General features: G+C 33.5%; 2 protein-coding genes across 2 annotated transcripts in view; one reads left to right on the top strand and one right to left on the bottom strand.

Moving 5' to 3' along the window:
* Window positions 1–22,607, top strand: part of ZC3H12C (zinc finger CCCH-type containing 12C) — a 56,057-nt gene that overhangs the window by 795 nt on the left and 32,655 nt on the right. Inside the window, exon 2 of the mRNA XM_039351518.1 lies at window positions 21,523–22,269. Within this exon, the coding sequence (XP_039207452.1) occupies window positions 21,587–22,269 (683 nt within the window). The 5' untranslated portion in view covers window positions 21,523–21,586. The remainder of the gene's footprint in view (window positions 1–21,522; window positions 22,270–22,607) is intronic.
* LOC120311708 (radixin) overlaps window positions 16,904–22,607 on the bottom strand; it is a 73,585-nt gene continuing 67,881 nt past the window's right edge. Inside the window, exon 15 of the mRNA XM_039351522.1 lies at window positions 16,904–18,813. Coding sequence (XP_039207456.1) covers window positions 18,807–18,813 — 7 coding nt within the window. The 3' untranslated portion in view covers window positions 16,904–18,806. The remainder of the gene's footprint in view (window positions 18,814–22,607) is intronic.

Genomic DNA, 22,607 nt, shown 5'->3' with positions numbered 1-22,607 from the left:
TGCTTTAGAATAAGCTCCCCAGGATTGCTTTATGAAGCTATTGTATATTTGTCTCACAGACAACCTGTGAAATAAATTACATTTTAAATTTTTTCTTGGAACATGAGCCCAGATACAAATTCAATACTGGTTCCTTTTATACTGCACTATGCATGACAAAGAACTACACTCAGGTGTAGTCCACGTAAGAAACAAGGATGTATGCTGAGCCATCCAGGGGACTTCCCCTCTTGCAATCCAGGGGAAAGCAAGCTCATTGTACTTCTTGGCAATGCAACAACCTTTCACCAGAAGTCTTCCACATCTGACACTTGGAAAAACGTTAAGACTAGCATTCAGTTAAGATCAGTCATCCGTATGCCTATTACATTGTTTTTGTTTTTAATATGTTCTAAAAGAGTTGGACAGTTTTAAAGATTATTTCTAGAGTTATTTCTGTATTTTTGTTATAATTTTGTTTTTATTGTACAATATTATGAGTCCATGTGGCTGTATATAAATAAATAGTATTAATTTGGGGAAACCCAGGTTTAAATCTTTTCTCGCTTTATGAGTTCACCCTATTAGTAAACCAAAGAGTATTGATAAAATATAAATTATAAGGGAGATTATTTTTCATCTCTTTTTCGTTTCTTTCTTAGTTTGTAGTCTTTGTATGCGGTCTCTTTTTCTAATAGTTTTCCTCTATTTTTGTATTGGTTTCTTTTTTTCTTTAAGTTTAAATACTGTTTTGTCAATTGTATAAGTTAAAAAAGTTAAATGAAAATATTAAATTTTTAAAAAGTAAATTAAAAAAGAAAGATTTGCTAGTTAGATCTGTAGCTGTAGCAGTCACCCATCTATCTCAGAATTGTGAATTTAAGAGGAAGGCAGTCACATATATTACCATATATGCTGGCGTATTAGGTGACCCGGCTTATAAGACGACCCCTGTCTTTATAGCCGGGCCGCATTCCTAGAACGTCGTCTTATACGCCGGAAACTACCAGTATTTCCGTCGTATAAGACGACTCGGCGTATAAGATGACCCCCGTCTTTGGCGCCGATTTCAGCGCTTGCGGAAGTCGTCTTATACGCCGGCATTTACGGTATGTACAATAATGGCTCTTTCCCTTTATATTGTGGCTAAACTAGCCCATAACATATCTAATAGTATGCAGTATACATGATAATTCTGATAATGTGTAATCATTATAGATATTCTTGTGCTAAAATGCAAATAAAAAATAAATTCAGCAAGTAATTTGCTCAAGGCCATCCTGTGGACCTATAACTAAGAAAGAATTTGGATCTTGGTAGGGTTTTTTTTTTTTTTAAGGTTCATTAATGCAACATGCTGCCCACTATTATACCATGACTTTGATCTTGTATAAGTTAAAGAATATTGACAAAGTGTAAACATTATCTGGTTTGATTGGTTTTGATTTAACATGTTGGATAAACTCAGGCAAAGTGAATGCTTTATAAACTTTTTCTTATGTCTTAGTGAAGTATGTGAAGCCAGCCAATGAGCGTGTGCTTTTCCAATAAATTGGAAACAAATTATGGCTCAATATGATTGATTCTTCCCCCTCCCAGGAGACATCCACCCTACTGATGTTCAAACAGCAAAGTGAAACAGGTAGTGGAGATTGTTTAGAACAGTGGTTCTCAACCTGTGGGTCGGGACCCCATTTGGGGTCGAATGACCATTTCATGGGGGTCACCAAACCATGCTGTCCGCCATTTTTTTCCCTTTTCCCTAGCTGTCCTACTCCCTCTTATTGGTGGCCACACCCACTTGGGGGTCACCACAACATGGGGAACTGTATTATGGGGTCACGGCATTAGAAAGGTTGAGAATCACTGGTTTAGAATTTTGAGTTCAGAACACAAATTATGTGATCTAAACTCAGTTATGAGACTAATATAGGCAAAGTCAATGAGGAAAGTAAGATTTCCTTAATGACTACATGATTCACTTAACTTCAGTTATTTGCTTAACAATTGTAGCAGAAAAGATCATATAATGGAGTACAACACACTTAACAACTGAGCTGCCTTGCTTAACAATGGAAATTGTGGGTTCATTTGTGATCATAAGTCAAGGAATACCTGTATGGTATTCTTTTAATGTCTGAATAATAGACAAAATCAGTCATAGAAAGGTTTTTATTTTCTTCCATTCAGTCATGTCCAATTTTTGGACAAGTCCCTGCAGTTTTCTTGGCAAGGTTTTTCAAAAGTGGTTTGCAATTGCCTCCCTTCTGTGGCTAAGAGAAAGTGATTGGCCAAAGGTCGCCCAGCTGGCTTTATATCTAAGGTGGTACTAGAACTCATGGTTTCCCAGTTTCTGATTGCTGGTTCTACTACCGGTAGCATATTGACAACAATTCTAATTAAATACTAATATTTACATCTTCTGCAAAATATTTTCACAATTTTCAGTTGGTAATATCTTCCAAAACTCTTGCACATAGATATTTAAAAATAATTATTTAAAAAGTTTTCTCTTGATTTATTTTTATGCGTCTAAAATGTTTAGGATAGTTTTTAATAAGCAAACTATCTGCTTTTCATTATGCATTTGAAATTTGTTGACTTCATGATTTGAACTGTAGTTTTTCTCACTAAATTATTGTCAGTTATCAGTAATTATAAAAAATTACCCATTAAGTAAAATATTGTGTTTCTGTGCATCATCTGTTTTGTTTCTAAGTGGAATTCATAGATTTTAGTTGTTTAATTAGTAAGTGAGTGGTGTGGTGGCCTAATGGTGAAGACACTAGCCCAGGGGTAGGTAACCCAAAACACTCAAAGAGCCACTTGGACCCGTTTCCCACCGAAAACAAAACACTCGGAGCCGCAAAAAGGTCTCTCTCTCTCTCCCTCTCCCTCTCTCTTTTTGCCCTTAGTCTGCCAGTCCTCTTCCCCCACTCTCTTTCTTTCTCTTTTTCCTCTCTTTCTCTCTCTGTCTCTTTCTCTCTTTCCTCTCCCTCTCTTTCTCTCTCTCTCCCTCTCTTTCCTCTCCCTCTCTCTTTTTCCTCTCTTTTTCTCTTTCTCTCCCTCTCTCTCTCTTTCTCTCCCTCTCTCTCTCCCCCCCCTCTCTCCGAACTTCTGCTCACCTGGCAAGCTGACTTCAAGCTGTTCTCCAACAAGCTCAGGGGCTCTTTTATGACTCATGAACTTCAACTCCCAGAATTCCTGAGCCAGCATAGCTGGGTTAGCTAGCTCTCTCCTGCCCTTCCTGCTTCCTGCAGAGACGCAGCCAAGGCAGTAACCTCACCCAGTAAGCTTTTCAGCTTGTCAGAGAACACCGTGAGTCCACTCTCTTTTATTTACACACACAAACAAACATACAGAGAGAGAGAGAGAGAGAGATGCAGGGGAAGGCTCAAACAGCCACATGCGGCTCCGGAGCCGCAGGTTGCTGACCTGTGCACTAGCCTCTCCCACTAGGTAGGTTGAGAGTTCAATCCTAGGTGGCAGCAGATGTTTCTCTCTTGGGTGCAAAGAAAAACTAACTATCTGTTCTCCATGTGGCATCAGGAAGGGCTTCCGGCCAGTAAATGCTCAATTCCATCCAGTCACCCTGACTCTTCTCCAAATTAAGGGATTACAGGATTGTAAAAAGGGAGATATTTTTTTAATTGTTTAATAGGAAGTATTATGTGACTTTATTGTATTATTTCTTTCTATACATTAAAATATTTTGGAAAGATACAGTCAACTGGGGTTGTATTTCTTTATTATCTACTTTGAGAACTTGTAGTTCATTGTTGCTGTAAGTGGTCAGTTTTAATGTTATAAACATTTCTGATAAATTCATATATAAACCAGAGACAAAATGCTCTAAAAAAATCAGTTGGTTTAAACAATAGGGATACTAGTTAGATAATTTGTTATAATCAAAACAGATCTCAGAGAATCTATATAGTAGATTAATCTGGACCATTTGAGCTCTCTTACCAGGCTTGACATATGTAGGCTACTAAATTTGCCCCCATGTCTTTTTACTGTTAAGTATTTACAGACCAGCTGTTGCATGTTTAAGTAGCAGTACATAGTTTTGAGAAGTATGATGTTGGACTAGACGTTATCATTCTTTCCTATGTAAGAAGCTCATCTAATCACAAGTAATTGTATGATGGTTCAGTCAGAATAGCAAGCAGCCTATTTATTTATGTACAATAGTGGAGTTTTATTTTAATATATATATGTAATTAATATTTTGCAGAAAATTACAAAACTTTATTAAACTCCAGCTGAAATACCTAAAAATTATATGGTTATCAAAATGTCACTAATTCTTTTTTTTATATAATGTTTTATTGATTTTCTAATTTTACATTTAAGTATTTAAAAAGCAACGTGGCGGCTGAGTTAATCGATAATTCAGTGATATACAAGTATCTTTAGTACAAGTCTCAAACTACCACATTAAATATTTCCTCTCTTTTCCCCTTAGTATTTACTGTCTCATGTTTAAACTAATACAATTCTTATTATATAAATTAAATAAAAATAACATTCCTACATTTATCAATAATTTTTAGCTTGTACATATCCTGATTACTTTAACATTCAGTCTTTATAGACAATCAATGTCCCAATTAGTTTTTCCCAAATTTTAGTTTCCCATTAATGTTTAAATTGAACATTTATAATTTCCAAGTTTTAAGTAACCAAAGTTCCTTTTATCACAATTCATCACAAAGTCTAATATTCAGGATACAAGTCTTATCTATTTGAATATATTCTGTTTCTCACCATCTTACATCATTTAATTAATAATACAGTATAACGTTCTTATGTTTTATTAATTTCCAAATGTCTTAAATTTAGTAACCAAAATTTCTCTTGGTTCAACATCAAATGCTTTATCTCTTTTTCTCTTAATGTCTACTATCTCATATTTAAGGTAGTACAGTTCTTATTATATCAGCTAAGAAAAAACATGTTTATTACATTTATCAATAGATTTTTAGCTTATATATATCTTAATTACGTTTACATTTAACTTTTATAAAGAAACCAATATTCAGATTTAACTTTTAATATTTATACTTCCAAGTTTAAAGTTTTCTTTATCTCAAGTCATAACAAAATCTAGTATCCAAAGTACACATCTTGTCTATTTGAGTATATGCTATTTTAATCTTCACTAATAAGTCAAAATCCCAATTTTCTTCAGCCTTATTTTAGCTTTCTTCCTTTGCCAGCTTGCCTTCCATATCTGTACTTTTAAGTCATCAAATAGATCTCCCTCTGTTATTATATATATGTTTGAGATAAAAAGGTCATCCCATCACTATTTTTTTGGAAGGGCTAACAAATAGTCTCTCTATTTTTCCATCTCGACGTAGTTGTCCTGAAATGTTTCTTTCCTTCGGGCTGTTCTTCTTCTTGATCCTCAGGTTTCTTCTGGTTTATATAGAAAGTCTCTTCCATTTTCAGTGTTGTCAGTGCCTTTTCTGGGTTTTCTGTTAACTGTGTTTGTTGATTAATTGAATCTTCTATCATAGTATTTGATTGTTCTATTATATTCTGTGTAGTTGATTCTTTAGTTGTAATCAAAGTTTGGGTTCGTTTATCTAGGCTGACATCTTGTTGTTTTCTGTAGCTTCTTATTTCATCAGAAACTGTAAGAATAGTTTTATAAATTGCTTTCAACATAATCTGTTCCTGATCTTCATCCATGTTCTCTTAGTGGGTGTGTTAAATTAAAAGCTTTACAAGAGAGTGAAAATAATTTTGTCACTGAGTATAGAACATAGCTGGGCTTCTCACAGCTGATATCTGCCAAGGTTGCAAAAGTCTAATCTATAGTCTGTGCTTCAAGCCAAATCTCTTTAGACAATAACAAGTTGTGATATCAGGTATAGCTACAAGATGTCACCCATACCGTCTAAGATTTTTTTTTAAAGTCCAAAATTTATATAATCCTTTTTCCAATTTTACTTCTTTTTGTAAGTGAAACCCAAATCTTTAATAAAAATAAGACATCTTTTAGTCCTCAAATTTTAGAAAGATAGAAGTCCAGTTAAAATCAGATTATTCTTTCAGCGCTTTAAGCTCTCCTGGATAGTCATTCACTGCTGTTTTTAGAGAGTGGGATAGAATTTCCTTTCCCTCTCTCCACAGGGTGAAAAATGCTTTGGGCAGCTTATACAGGTAGAAAAAATAGGATTGAAGAGAGGTTCAGATCTCACCCAGTCTCATCCGCGCTGCTTTATAGGTGCCTGGTGGTAAGTTTGACTTTGGCTGTCTGCAGCCTAGTGACGGGCCATATTTCTATGGCCAGTCTTTCATCCGCTGATTTGGAGGACTGCCCCAGATCCAGCGGAAGGGCTACCACCCTCACACGATCAAGCGGGGGTCCCCTCCTTGCTTGTCGCCCCTACAGGGTGACTTTCAACCTTTTCCAGGGACCCCAGTGGTGCAAAATCAGACGTGGAAGACGGAGCTTGCCTTCCAGCAGCCCCAGCAGCCGCGATAGCAAACCGGAAGTCTCAGCCCTTTTTTGTACAGCAACATTAATCTCTGAAATAATATCCTGTTCCATCTTTTCTATGTTTGCCTTCTTTGCCCTGTGTCTCTGATTTTTAGCATTGTTTACAATATGCTTTTTAAGTTTCTATGGATAAAATAGGCATAAATCTGTCTAAAGCAGTGGTTCTCAACCTTTTTAATGCCGTGGCCCCCAACCGGTCGTACGTCGAGGACTACCCAACCGGTTGTAAGTCAAGGACTTTCCCTGCCTGGGAGCACCGTGCATGCGTGGTGCCGCCCCCTGCGCCGGCTGAGGTGTAGCTGGCAAGCAGCAGAGACGGCGCAGGCCGACCACTGGCTGGGCCACCAGCTGGCCCAGCCCAAGGAAGGTAAGGCACCCGTCGGGCCCCACACGGGCCAGCAACACTCCCTGCGCCTAACTTAACAACTGCAGTGATTCCGTTAACAACTGTCGCAAGAAAATGTAAAAATGGGGCAAAATTCACTTAACAACAGAAATTTTTGGCTCAATTGTGGTCGTAAGTTGAGGATTACCTGTATCTTTGCAATAAGTGAGCAATTCACTGGACTGAGTCAGGAGGGATGGCTGACAATTCTTCTGTTGTTTATCAGAATTCTTTAAATGCACAACCAATTGTATATTTCTTTTTGCTTTTGAGAAGTTACTTTTAGTTTAATAGTTACAGGAAAATTGAACTTTCAGATGTTATTGGAAGAGTTTTCTATTATGAGTATTTAATCATAAAATATTTAATGTAATGAAAAATATTTTATTAAAAATAGCCCACCAAACATGTTACTGTTAGGAATTAATCATGGGAAATAACATTTTATACCAAACCTCAGCAGTTGGGTATGTTGTATTTTAGGTTTCTAGGCAGGATTTTAGATATATCGTTTGTCATTGTCAAAAAATAAGTAATTTTGGATTTTTTTTAGAAAATTCAGTTGAATTGAAACAATAAGATATATATTAATGAAAGTTTATAGTTGACATTTTAAAGTGGATTTGCCATTCACGCCAGAGAAAGACACAAAAAATTCAAGAATTATTTCCTAATGAATAGAATTTCATTATCAGTTGAACTTAGATCCTGTTGAAGATACGATTTTTTAAAATCATTCTTATTTTAGTCTGAAGTTCATTTGGCAGGCAGTATTATTCAGTACCTTCTTATCTGAGAATGACACCTTTTGAACTTAGTGTTAATTCCTGTTTTGGATTCGTTTGCTTTGTGATTAGGCCTATCTTTGGACCCCCTTCATGATGGGAATTTTTAAGCAAGTTTCTGTTCAAAATATTCTTACTGTTACACAGTTCACCTAGACATTGTTTAGTCTTGGGGGAAAATATATGTAAAATCAGGCATAAACAAGCCATATTTTCAACTCCTACGGTAGAGTTAAGAAACAATAACAAGTTAGCTTTTAATAATGTGTTTTACATGATAATTCAAGTTAATTATATGTGCTTCTTAGAGATAGTCACCTGGAAAAGTTTAATTACATTTTAATTTTAGATATTATTGGAACTGTAGCAGTTCCACTTCCCAAAATACTTTAGATTCATTTGTTAAGATACTACCTAGGATTCCGAAGCACCACACTGAATCTCAGTGTAATATACTAGTTAAGATGTTGAATCGATAACATACAAGTTCATACTATTCTTAGCTACCCAGAAATTCATTGGATGATTTTGGACCAGTTATAAAACCCAAAGCAAGCAAAGAAAGAGCTATGCTACCATGAAAGAAAACATATATGTTTATTATTCATTAGATTTATATCTGAGAATAAAAGTATTTTCATACATACCAAAAATAATAATTGAACATTTTTCAGTGCATATCATTGCATGGAGTACATTTTTCATGGACATGACATAATACAAAATTTCTTATACATATGTCTCATATAATCTGTAAGAAATAAGAGTTACATCTAAATGGCAGATTCAATGAGATAAACCACTTTAGAGATATTACTGTATAATTTTTGCGTATAGTTTCATTCTGTTGTAAAATATGTGATTTTTATCTTTTTATTTATGAGCAAAAAACAACTGCCAGAGAAAACCTGCAGGAATTGATCATTTTTTGTATGCTACTAATATCAGAATATATTTTGTGAACCTGCATGGATTGACTGAGCTTTTGTATGATAGAATATTTTCTTTAATAGAAGTTGGTGACTATGCATAAACTAATCAATAGTCATTTATTGTAATTTCCCATTCATAGCTATTTTGGCTATAGCAACTGCGGTATTAGAACAACATGTTCTACTTTACATGCTTTATTTAAGGCTTTACTTAAATTTGAGTCATTTTCATTGCTAGAAAAAATGATAATGTGTATGTTGTGTATACACACACACAAATACATACACAACATTTTCAGGTATGTCTCAACAGCTATTTAATACTGACCTATATATCTATACCAGAAAAATATACTGGGAATTCTGAATAAATGCTTGATTGAAAAATGAGCAAATGTTCAGTCACTGGAAAGGACTTAACTGATCCCAAACTAACCTCAGCAAACAAAAAAATAATTTTAGTAAACTTCTTTCAAAATACAGTTTTCTGAGCAGTTTTAGAAATTCATTAATTTAAATTATTTCCCATTTTGATTTCTGTTTAGCTTTTGAACAGTTCTGCATATTTTTAGTGATTACAATGATGAACATATATTGCCTTGAACTAAACAATGATTCTTTAGCCTAATCCAAATTATTATGTTTGAAGTCATGCAGAAATGTATTAGAAACCAAAAGGTAGATTTTTGTTTGGCTGTCTTTGTAAACATGTGAAAGTAATAAACAAGATTAGTTGAAATCTAAGACTACAATTTGGTTCATACTTGCTTAGTATGTAGTCCAAATATTAGCAAACAGGATAGGGCTGTAAACATTACATTATAAATAAGAGTAGCAACTACTCACAAAAGTAATAGTTGCTGTATGTATTGAGTATGTGTACATATTATAGATTTCAGCTAGCTAGAGCTGAAATATAAAATATTCATAAAGATATCATTAATAATCCTAGGAATTTTCAAACATCAAATTATAGATCCTAACATTTTTGGAGTGTGTCACATCAAGTCATTCACCACATTCCATTCCATTCCATACATGGATTTGAGCCATTTTAATGTAAGCACTAGAAGTCAGTTACCAAAAACAGTTTTTATTGAGCTTTAAGTATAACTCACTTTGAGTATAACATTTCATGTGTAAATCTGCATAGCTAAATTGTATTTTGTTTTGTGTAAATTATTAAAATAGGCAAATGATAATGTAGACATTTAAATTATTGATTTGGTTGAATACAGTTTTATGGATTTAGTAGATTGAAGAGTTCATATAGAGCAATTCTAGAGTAGCAATGGTAGACTTATTTCTGTTACCCAGTTTTGTGCATATGGAATGAGGGTTCTGGATTCTAGGCCTTCATTAGGCCTCGTTTGCCAAAGAAAACTGTAACCAAGAGTAGATGTCTTCTTGCAAAAAGAGCTTTCTCTTTCTGCGAAGTCTTTTCTCCGAGATGCTAGAAAAAACAAAAACAAATTATTTCAAGATTTACATTATTAATTTGTTTCCCCTTTATAAGTTTAAAGTTTGATGAGTATAAAGAAGAAGAGTGTTTTTCACTTTTCTCAACAGAGGATTATCATAAGGGTAAGTTGCAATTTGGCCTCGGCTTGTTGATGAAAACTGAAGTAACAGAAAATCTAGTTCGCTGGGCAGGGAGGGCTGGTAAATTGTTACGCTGTCTCCTGTTTTAACCATTGTAAGCAGCATAATATTGAATTAGATTTGAATGTCAGTTTTGCAGTGCCAGTAACTCATTTTGTTTATTGTGAAATAATTACAATCTGTAGTCAGTGGCTGCGGCTTTTCTATTTTTCTTCATTTTTTTTCAGACTGTTTAATTCTGCTTGCGTTTTTGTACAATTTTAATATCTAATTCTTAAAATAATTATGCAGCTGCATAACTTAATCTCAGGGAAGATTTACTTGATAAATATCATGAGGCTTTCAGCTATTTTTGTCCATGGAAATGTTCACTTGTTGCATGCCTGAACAATACTCAGACCAATATCGTCAATAAGAATTAATTTTGAATTTGGTGACATTGTGCCTGGATTCAGTATTTTTTACATTAGCTGTTCAACATGAACTTTGAAATAGATGATCTCAAGTTGTAAAATAGATCACAAATGAAAATGTAGATAACGTGATATTAATATTGCCGATCTGCCAAAACATAGAGATACAGCTAGCCCTTGACTGACAACAGTTCATTTAGTGACAGTGGCACTGAAAAAAGTAACTTATGACCATTGCAACATCCCCATGGTCACATGATCAAAATTCAGATACTTGGCAACTGACTCATATTTATGACGGTTTCAGGGTCCCAGGGTCACGTGATCAGCTTTTATAACCTTTTTATACAAGCAAAATCAGCAGGGAAGACATTTACTTAACAGTGGTGTTACTAACTTAACAACTGCAGTGTTTCACTTAACAATTATGGCAAGAAAGGTCACAAAATGGGGCAAAACCTACTTAGCAACAGAAATTTTGGGCTCAGTTGTGGTTGTAAGTAAAAAACTACCTGTGTACTTAATTTATTTTGTATTAAAGTTTATTGATTACTTTTCCTACTGACTCTGTTTCTTTCATTGAGCAGAGATTGTACCGAATCTCATGCTCTCGTTTCTGACTTCTCTGCATCTCAGAACCAAAGAAAAGGGGTTTTTTTTCCCTCTCTTTCTGCTAGTCTGTAATGGAGATAGCATTCTATTTCTTCCACATAACAAATACTCGTATTTCAGTTATGCAGACCTGATCAGTCATCTGAACTGGCACATAATATGTAGATGGAAGACAAGGTATGTAGAAAGGAAACAGATTATACAGTAAGAAAAGGGTGATGACAATGTTGGATATTTTTATCATGCCCCCCCATGTGTGTGTGTTTGCTCAACTCAAGGTGGTGAAGCCTAATATTCCTGCCTCCTATTTTTCCCACAGAATAACCCTGTGAGGACTGGCCTAACTTCACGCAGCTGGCTTTCATGCCTAGAGTAGACCTAGAACTCTCAGTCTCCTGGTTTATAGGCTAGCACTAGCACCTGCACCACTATCCCAAACTGACTTCCATTTATGAAAGGATAAATACTTAAATCAAAGCAACTTACACCTTGCATAATTATTTCTAGTAAAAATTCCTTATGATATAGCTGGAATATATATTATTCAGTATTGAGAAAGAAAGAGTGTGTGTGTGTGTGTGTTTTCATTTTACTTATTAAACTCATCAGAGATTTTTATTAAATTAATTTTGTTTTTTAAAAAATGGATCACAAACTTAATACCAAGCAGGAAGTGACATATTTCTTCTCTGTCTCTTCTTTTATTGTTTTTTTTTATTTTAATCCTATTTCTAATCTGTCTTAAATTTTATATTGTTTTAACTGTATATTATTCAGTGTCTCCCTTTTTTCTGGTTTTAATATTTTACATTGTGTTGTATTTGGTCACTATTTAACTGTTTCTTTTTACTTTGCTAGTCACTGACTGCATTAAACAATTTAAAAATGTTTGATGCCATTAGGAGTTCAGTCAACCTGAGTTCAATTAATTGTTCTGGGAGTTTGGAATATATTTTGCATGATGTACCAAAAGAAAAATCATCACCACACTTTGTATTATATGAGAAATCCTATTTCTTTCTGATAGTCTTTAAAAATCCTTATTTTTTTAAAAAAATAAAACATATTTTAGTCAATTTATATACTGGTTTTATATAAAAATAAGACCCAGCCAGTAAATAAGAAATTGAAAATATTGAATAGACAATACCTGAATGTATGTCTTCCTCTTTATTCAGAATCTTGAGAAAAAAAATTGTTTTTTCAGTTCCCAGATTGCTTCATAATTGTAAATGAATTACACTATAGGACAATAATACTTTTTTATACCATCCATTACTATTTCAATGACTTCTGAATTCAAATGTTAAGGATCTTACTATGTAACTAATACAAATAGCATGTATTTTGAATAAATCACCCTTTTCTTGATTTTTTTTTAAATAACTGGTATTATAGAAGAATATTTGACAGGTAACCACAGCATATTGAATTTCTTCAATAGTTTGATCTTGGCACTGAGTATTGAGATTAATGTACAAAAGAGCTGAAGGCAATGCTTGTTCCTTTTTTAAAAATATTGCATATACCTTAACTTTGTCATTATTTATTTTCAAGATCTCATTTCTTTCTAGACTTCATGGAAATTAAAAAGTATTTCTTTTTACATTATTCAGTGCCAAGGACATAGGTTTTAAGATAGCTATCAGATATTTAATAGGTGTATAACTCCATATGAATAACATTCATTTTGTCAGGGATTTATTTGTTTGCATTTTGTTAATAAATTGCCATCTAAATAGGCCAGTTTGTAATATTGGAGTCCAAACAATTCACAAATGTGTTCCACTGGAAATCTTATCAGAGAATTAATTGAAGCAATTACTGTAGAAGTATTTTGCATTGTCTGCTTACATTCACCTTTGCTTTTGGAGCATTGCACTTAATTAAGCAATCACCACCTAGAGACTCTCAGTCTCTCACATACATACATACATACATACATACATACATACATACATACATACATACATACATATTCTTTTCTTGAACATTTGCAGCATTATACATGGCAGAATTTGAAATTTTGACTGTTTTACTGCTATTTATAAATTGTTAGCAGTGGATGGATTTCCTGGTGTATCTTTTTTTTTAGTAAGGAAGATGCTTTCCTTACTAAACACATGCAGTGGAATTGTTGTTCCATATCCCCAGATAACAATTTTTCCTCTAAATTATTTGCATATTTCTAAGTGCTTCCTTAATCTCTTCATTCAACAATTTCCCAGCAATGTTTGCTCTTTTGCATGAACAATATTGTGGCACCATGCCAATTAGTCATGCATTCTCAATCATACAAAAATAGATTGTGATATTAAAAATAGTGCTTTAATTAATCTTGGTATAATTTCTTGTTTTTTATTAAAATGTAATCTATGTATTGACCTGAAGGAGTTTCTTTCTGTGTCTTTTACTGACATACTATGTGAATATGTAGCTAGACCATTGCTGTCAGACATCTGAAAAGGTATCCATCATTTGGAGACATTTAAGATGATCTGATTAAACAACTATCCACCTGTGTAAGAGAAATTAATTTAATTGTGCATACTGCATTGAAGAAAGTGGGCATTAAGATGAATATCTGCCTGTTTTATTTATCTCTATTAAATTATTATAATGAACAATTAAATTTTTGTTCAAACTCAAGAATTCTAATAAGCTTCTTGAGAAATCTCTAAAAAAAAGACTAGACAAGCTACAAGGGAAGAAGTATATTAATGAGGACAATCCTCTATGATTGAACATGCTCCTTTTGACATTTTCAGAAGAGGAACAAGTTTAATAATACTTTATTTGGCAATCAGGTCTTGTGTTATTTATGCATTATTTGCATTTTGCTTTTATGTACAAGTCATGTCTGTTTTACCTGCACTATATAGGAATATATTCCCAAATGGGTTCCATTTAGGGTATTCTTGCCACGGTTAGATTTTAGTCAGAAGAAAATATACTTTATGACTAGAAATTTGTTTTTCAAATCTTCAAAACTGCTGGAATGTGCTCTGCAGTCACTGATTTTTGTGTTTGAACTTCTAAATAGAATGCACTGCTTCACATTCTTAATAGCAAGGATTTAATTAGAAATTATATTTGTTTATTTTTATGAAACATTTAAGAATATTTTAACTAAATATGAGCATCAAAATTGTATTTTTTTTAAAAAAAACATTGATTTTTATTCATCTTGTTTACTTCTAGTTCCTGTAACCAAAATGCTTTTGGCTAAGGTGTCTGACAGTTATGAGTAATTCTAACAGATCATCTGACACGGAATAAACAATCTATGTTTGGAATTCAGAATTATATGGAACCTAATATGATACTGAGGAAACATCACCATCTCATTAAAACACTTGTTGGCGAGAAGTAATCAGCAAGAGATTCTATTTAATAAATTGAGTAGCACTCTTGAGTACTATATTACTTGAGATTTATTTATAACCATTGAACCTCTAAATGAAATATATGTATGTATGTATGTATGTATGTATGTATGTATATCAGTATTCATTAATGAATTCTAATAGGTTTTTCTGGTTTCTGCCAGGAAAATCTGGTCTCTCAAGGCAAAAGCCCTAAAATTGTAGAAATTATATCTTCAGGCCACTTTTCCTTGATCTGAAGCAACTGTTAAATGTCATCACTGTGTTTTAAATATAGCAGTGGATAATAATTAGACTGATTAAGTTCCTGGATCTGAAAACTTAAATGCAGAACTAAAGTGTACCTTTTATTTCTGATCAATGTCTTTTCTTGTAATGTCAGTTACATTGTTATCAATGTGACAAGAAACGTACATTATTACTTTCTGCCAAATATATTTTATTGTCTTTGTTACTGTATGACGTCTAGGATATTAGTTTAATGTTCAAAACAAATATTTTACAAATGCATGAATGATATTTTTAAAAAAACAACCTTGACTAATTTCAATAACTTCCACAATGTCTAACTTTTTCTATCACTAATTTACAATATTTCAGAGAATGGTATGAAAGCAAATCTATATAATATACTAAATAAATAAATAAATACTAGAATTATGTCAACAAGAAATAGCAAACTGGGTTTTGAGTTAATGCTTTTTAGAGACTTAAACATAAATAAGTTAGCTCCTTTTGTTTAAAAAAGGCAAATAGGCATTTCAAAATGCTGTTTTAAAAGAAAGACATCTATTTAACATGACACTAACATTGTCAGATGTAAGATTTATACTGAAGTGGATACTAAGACCCTGCACAGTTTATTGTGTGCCTTATTGGCAAAGTTATAGCTGAATGACATTGCTTGATCAGGAGTTAAAGGCTGTGACTTTGTCCATCTTTGCTTGGTACATCAATTTTAACACTTTTTGCAGGAGCCGACCAGTAAAACATATCTTCTTGAAGTTAAGCTTCTGTAGTATACTCTTCCTTAGGACTTCTACTTGTTGGCAGGTGATAGCTGCTTCAACAACACAATATGCCTCTTGCAGGTCCCGTATTGGGTACCAAAAGATTTCTGAATACAGTTCCCAGGCTGACGTTAGCCAGTAAAGTTCCACGTAAATTGTTATCTGTCAGATCTCTCCTTCAGCCATCTTGGGTGTCTTCAGAATAATTCTATTCTCCCAAGAGAATGAAGGGTGGGAAATAAAGGAAATGTCTTCTCAGTTGCCACTCCTACATTATGAAACAAATTGTTCTAACTTCTAAGAGACCAGGAAGGTACCAACTCACATCTGCATTGTGGAACAGCTTGTTTTCAAAGGGCAGAATGGTGGCAATTATTTTGCTGGGCAATCTGAATTTAGTGTTTTAGCGTTTACATTTTAAATGGTATGATAAATAATTTTATCAGGCTTGTAGAAAGCATTTGGATTCCGGGTTTCTAAGCTATTTTAGCATTTGTGTATATATGTTTGCATGTATTATTTATAATACAAATCAAGAAATGTTTGTGTTAGATGAAGATTACAAGCATATTATTCATCCCATCCCTACCAAAATAAATAGTTCTAGAGTTATTTGAAAAGTACTTCTACATCATCATATAAATTCTGCCAGGTACAATTTGCAGCTCCCTAAAACAGATTTTGATCCTCCATTTCACTGATAGATATTTTTTAATATGCTTAACATTATCCAATACTGATACCTGTGGCAGTCTAAATATCACAGCAGGGACTGATTAGCTTTTTCAGATCTCTGCCTTTATTCACTGTTTGCAAAGCAGCTTAATCCAGTGCTAGAGATCAGGCATCCTGCTGTGGTTTGAGGTAGTTTCCATTCTTTCTTTGTGTTTACAGCAGCCGAAATTGAGGGTGATGCCTCCTATTTTTGAACCCCTAAAATATCAGTGAAAGCCTGAAAATAAAACATTTTAAATATATTTTTGGATGGTTGATTTCTATCCATGTCAGTTTGCTTAATGCCATTCTCAGAAAAAATAGTCACATCATCGTTTGTTGTTAGAATCATATGTCAGCAAAAGCACATGTACTGTATGTTAGGATTATGGGTTCCAGTTATGGGTAGCTAAAAAAAATGGTGTTCCAATTAATAACTGTTCATATTCTCTGGTACATTGTTATGCTTACTAAATACTTGATTTTATCTGCTAGCAGAAAGAGACAGATGGTTATTTCTCTACAAGGTCAGTTTTCAGAATAATAGAGAGATTTTAGTTATTGTATTTGATTTTTTTTTTTAATCCAGTAAAATAAATTTTCATGCTAAATCTGCGGGGTTCTTCTGAATTTGGGTTATCATATTTGACTGTAGTTAAGTTTAAATACCATGCTTTGAATTTTGTTAAGATTGAAAACCAGGATAAAACTCTTATTAAAGCAATAAACAGTGAAATGGTAGCCAATATATATATTGGAAATATATATACTTCTTTCAAAACTGTTCATTTGTAAGAAGATATTATCACAACTCTTTCCATCCCTCAAACCATGGCTGACTTCTGTTTCCTTTTAGATGCTTTTAGAAACTTCTGAATAAACATATTTCCAAAAGAAGTCAACTGGCATTGTCTTATTTTATTCTGTTGAAATGTATTTGTTCAATAGAGGTTGTGGTACATGGACAGAAATGATGATTTTAAAAAAACTATTCAAACACATTAACAACACATTAACAAAGGACACTTTGGCAAATTGTGTCGATGCCTTTCTGCACTTTTTATAACTGCCCCTGTTTGATTTTCCAATTTAAACTTGGAAGAGAATGCAGATAAAAAGTATGCCACCTCTCCAGCACCATTCTCTTCCAGTAGAAGTGAAAGTTATTTGTGACAAGGCTATGGGGTTTTTTGTTTGTTTGAGTTTTGTTTTTTTGAACACTCCTTGCAACTCAGAAATAATTCCTTTTCTTTGTTTCATGAATTAGAAACAATGAGGAAAAGCTGAAGTCTGCTTAGGCCAGGTGTTTCTTGTTGGCAGGCTGTTTTCTAATGACTCTGGCTCTCATACAGCAGCTGCCTGCTAGTCTCTTTTGTATGGGCTATTGTTGTAGCACACCCCTTATTATTACACATGCTGCCAGGGGCAGACCTAAGAATGACATCAGCTTGCTTCTCTTAGAAAGCAAGAAATCTACAAACCTGACCTAGGGTGGAGAGTTTGCCGTGCATCTGCCTGGCCAACTAATTGTGAGCCTTTCCTGCACCGTGATTGGTGGTTCTTCTGCTCAGTAATAGGTTAAACAAAAACCTATTCCATCTGGCCAACCATTCATTGTTCTGTTTGCCTGCCTGGAAGTTTGAAGCTGAAGTTGTATTAAGGAGTGCTTTTGGAACTGCTGCAAAACGTCAGTATTTTGTACTGGCCGGAAGGTAAGCGTTTTTCTTTGCAAGAGATGAATCATGTTGTAATTTTTTCAGATTTACCAATTTATTCTTTTGCAGCCTGAATTTAAGTGCAATATCAACGGAAAGAAACTTTGTAAAAACTATAACTTCAAACAATAACATTTTGAAAAGTCTTATTTAAATCTTGTACATTTAAATAAAGAAATGTTATAGAAATGGGTAATAGTACAAATCTCACAACAATTGGAATAATTTTGAATAGCATTTAGCCTGAAATTAAACAACTAACAAACTTAGGACATTTGTTTAGTAGAATGAACAAGTGGCTGAAAAGCTGGGAAAGATGTCAGATCAGTGTTTAAGGAATGAATTAAAGTTAATATGATTTCCTAATCTTTTATAAAGGATACAATTCAACCCCCTTAAAATCAAAGGATATTTTGATATTAATGTTCTGAGAGTGCAGAAGCTTACAGCTTGTGCTATATTGATTCTGGGAATTTTGATTTGCTTTTTATTTGTGTTCAAGTATTAGGATGAGATGAGAAAAAAAGGATCAGTTGGAAGGAAATGGAGGCACTGAAAGGGTTAAAAAGAGGTTTGCATTTCTACCACATGCCCTATTGTGTGAACATACGCATAAGTCTATTGAAAGTTTTCAGAAGATGGGCAGGCCACCAGTTGCTGATCTCCTGTGGTTCCAGTAGACATCTGTTGCCCCAGAGCATTAACCAATCTGTTCAAGTGGACATCTTTCCTTTGTTAGCATGAGGCCTGTTGTCTGCATCATTCTCTGAAATACATGAGTAATTAAATACTTAAAAGTCCTGTAGAAGATACATGTTACATACTGTTTTCATTATTTTAATTTGTAATTTAGTATTTCAATATGTATATTACTTGTCTTATATTCTAATTGAAATCTTATTGAAAATTCAGATCTCTTGGTTATGTAGCATCTCATTCAAGATATATTCATGATATTCTTGCTATTGAAAACAATTGCTGTAAAATGCTGACAAATATATTAGTAATTTTTTTTGCGTCAAGGCAGAAATTTTCATAGATGATACGATCTATGTGTGTTGGACAAAATAATAAGCAGACCTCATGTAAATTCTTCTTTGGATTTCATCATACTTTAGTAAGACCCCTTTCAATATATTATTTAAAAGATTAACAATGATTTTCCATTGCAAAATATGAGTAGCTGTTTCCACTGCATTTATTTGTTACTTAAAATTGATGTGCCTGTAGTTTATTTGTGCTATACAGTGCAGCAGATGTTATCTCCAAAGTATTCTACATTTAACTGCAACTCTAAATATTTCATAAGAACCAATAAGCACAATGATTAAAGTGCTAAAAAAAACCCAAGAAAACTCAAGTTCAAGTGCATTCTGACTATGGAAGTTCACTGGGTGACTTTGGGACAGTCAATCTTTTTCAACCCTATCTGTACCATAATGGGATTGTTTCTGGATGGGTGAATAGAGGAAACAGTGCTGTGTTGAAATCCTGGAATGGTGGGACATAATTTTAATAAAGAAATGAAGTTTTTGTTGCCACTTTCTATGAAGCGATAAAATCTATAGATTTGAAATATGGGAGTGTTTTGTTAGAAATGGCCACTTTTGTAAATTCCATTTATTTACAGTTTTCACAGTTACAGTTATTTAGCTAAAATAATTTCTAATGTAAGATTTTTCTTAACTTTTTTTTTAATTTCAGCTCTAAATTAGATAAGAAGTTGCATTCTGATTATGTCCGTGTTATATGACAGTGTGTAAATAGAACCCAGTCTTACCGAAATCCAATTGAAATTGATGGTTGTTGCTTCAAGAAAATATTTCAGTACGAGGCAGTTTTGGCATGATGCATGCACTTGAAGAGTGGTCCATTACCTCGACATATTAACTATTAACTACGGCAGTACAGGAGCCAATTTGAACTTTTTAGTTCAGTTTAAAAATGTTGCCTGTTAAATAATTTCCTTCAATCAGAGCAGCTTGCAGGGTTTATGGAACAATGATGTAGGAGCTTCCAGATTCATTTGGCAGCTGCATTGTTCTCCAAGGGTATACCAGACACGCACTTAAGTCCCCTTCTTTTTTATAGGCTTTGTTCATACTAAATTATTCCTGCACTCTGCTAGCATTCATGATAGCTTGTTAAAGGAGTGCATCCTAGCAACGAAAAGCTAGTTGCTAAGCAACATAGTTTTCCATCTCTTTTTCTTTTTCTAAGGTACATTTTGGTTGTAGTTTATGAAGGCCACCGAAGTGTTGGTTTAAACTGTATTCTTTTATACTGTTGTAATTTATCAGTGGCAATGGACTGAGGGAATTGCAGCAGTTAGAAAATTATCATGTTGTTTAGTTTTACTTTCTGAATTAACCATGTATTTGACCTATAGCATTATTTGAATGAACCAAAAGGTTATGTTAATAAACTTAAGCCTTTTCTGTCTTCATTGTCAACACTGATATTATTGTAGTCCTGCATCTTTGAAATAAAATGGAGTAGTTAAAGAAAACAAGCAGACTTTCTGTAAAGAGACTAAAATGAGCTATGCAATCCAGTTAAATTTTATAGTAATATACATCAGGGAAAAATCTAATTACAAATAATATTGGAAATTATTTTTTAATAGCTGGGCAAAGAAAAAGAAAAATATTGGAGAAAAATAGATCATTGGGAATAAATTATGAACTTTTTGAACATCTTTACTGATAATTATAAAGTCAATTTCCCTACATGATGAACAATTTAGACAGCTTACATTTCTAACATTACACATTAAAAATACCACTATTTCCAGACTGAACAGTTCAAGCTTCAAAATTAAAACTTTTGCTATTACCCTGGGGCTTCAGGAAAGTTTCAACCATGTATGTAAAAATTACATACTAGATTACAAGTAATCTAGGACTAATTTTTAAATGTTTTTGAAAGAGGGGACAAAAATCATTTCTTTTGTCCATTGGCCCTAATCCACAGATTTAGGCTTCTGAGGATATCCTGTGCCAAACAGATGGCTGTTGTCATCAGATGTGATAATGTTGGACACTTGTTGAGAAAAAGAGTACCTTTCTATTTTCACTCCCAATCCAGTAATCTGTATTGTTCTCAGTTCCCCCCCCATCCTTTTATGCTATATATAACCATTTTTCCTATATACAGTATTGTTTTATATATATGGAAACTGATTTTAAAAATTTGTGTTGGAAGGCTTCCTTTTTGCTTGCTGCTACTTATAGATTAGAGGAAATGTTTCTATTTTTTTTGTTTCTGCCTTTGTAGACATTCAGTCTCATAAATTGCTTTGTACTTTGTGAACATATTCATTTCGGAAGCTTCTCAAAGTCATATTTGCATGCAGGGCGTATCAGGCATTTCTTAATGAGGTGAACAAAAGAAAATTTGGATCCAATATTAAAAAAAATGAAAATTGCAAAGTACATTTCAAAAATTAGTTTTAACTTTATTGTTTCTTTTTTAGAACTACAAGATACTTTGTACACAGAAAAACCAACAAAGTGGAGTCAATCACATGCGGCAACTTCATGGGCTTGAAGGATCACTTGAAGCATGACCTCGGACACCTCTATGAGGATACATCAGAGACTCAAATAAGTGCAATTGCACCTTGGTCAATGATAGAAAAACCAACTATGGATAAAATTAATTCTAAAAAAGAGGATCCTAAGAAAGAACTGTCTGAAGAAACCAGAAGCTTCAGTTGTGATTCTGAGGAAAATACAAATTCTGATAATGAATTGGGAAAAGCAGCTAAAATTAGAACAGAACCATGCTCTTTATCTAAGGATCACAGACAAAAGTATTCATGTTTAGAACCACATATTCTAAAGCGCAATGAAATTTTACAAGACATTAAGTTGGAGGAAGTTCAGATAGGATCTAAAGAAATTAAAAAACCTGATATGGTGAAAGAATATCAAACCAAACTTGATTTTGCGCTTAAGTTAGGTTACTCTGAAGAACAAATTCAACTTGTGCTGAATAAACTTGGTACTGATGCTTTAATCAATGATATATTGGGGGAACTTGTCAAACTTGGAAATAAAACTGAGGCAGATCAGAATGTAATTTCTATTAACACTAGTGTAATGCGAGAAGCATCTTCCATTGATTCTCAGAGATCTGACTCTCCCCTTCAAGAGGATGTTCTTGTGGATGGTGACAACCTGAGGCCAATAGTTATTGATGGCAGCAATGTGGCAATGAGGTATGTTGCAGTACAGTGTTATTTTTATATATTGAATTACAGCTTTATTTTACACACACGTTCCACTGAAATAGATTTCTACCATTGAATGGAGTAAGCCAATATTTATTTGGGTAAAAGGTATCACAATTTGAAGACTTCTTTTGAGAATTCAGCATTCCAAGAGCAATACTATAGAAACATGTGAATTCTTCAGTAACATAGTGCTCTGATACAGTGTGTTAAGGATGCACAAATATCCATAGAAGCATCCACTAGAAAGGTATTTTATTCTGGGAGAAAAGGAGAGGAGATGCAACATCCTTAACCCATCAACCACATATGCTTCCAAAATTGCA

This window comes from Crotalus tigris, unplaced genomic scaffold (genome assembly GCF_016545835.1).
Source record: "Crotalus tigris isolate CLP2741 ecotype Arizona unplaced genomic scaffold, ASM1654583v1 scf7180000018371.15429387391:27106975, whole genome shotgun sequence".
In the NCBI taxonomy this organism is placed as follows: Eukaryota; Metazoa; Chordata; class Lepidosauria; order Squamata; family Viperidae; genus Crotalus; species Crotalus tigris.
This window is presented reverse-complemented; position numbering and strand designations above follow the sequence as displayed.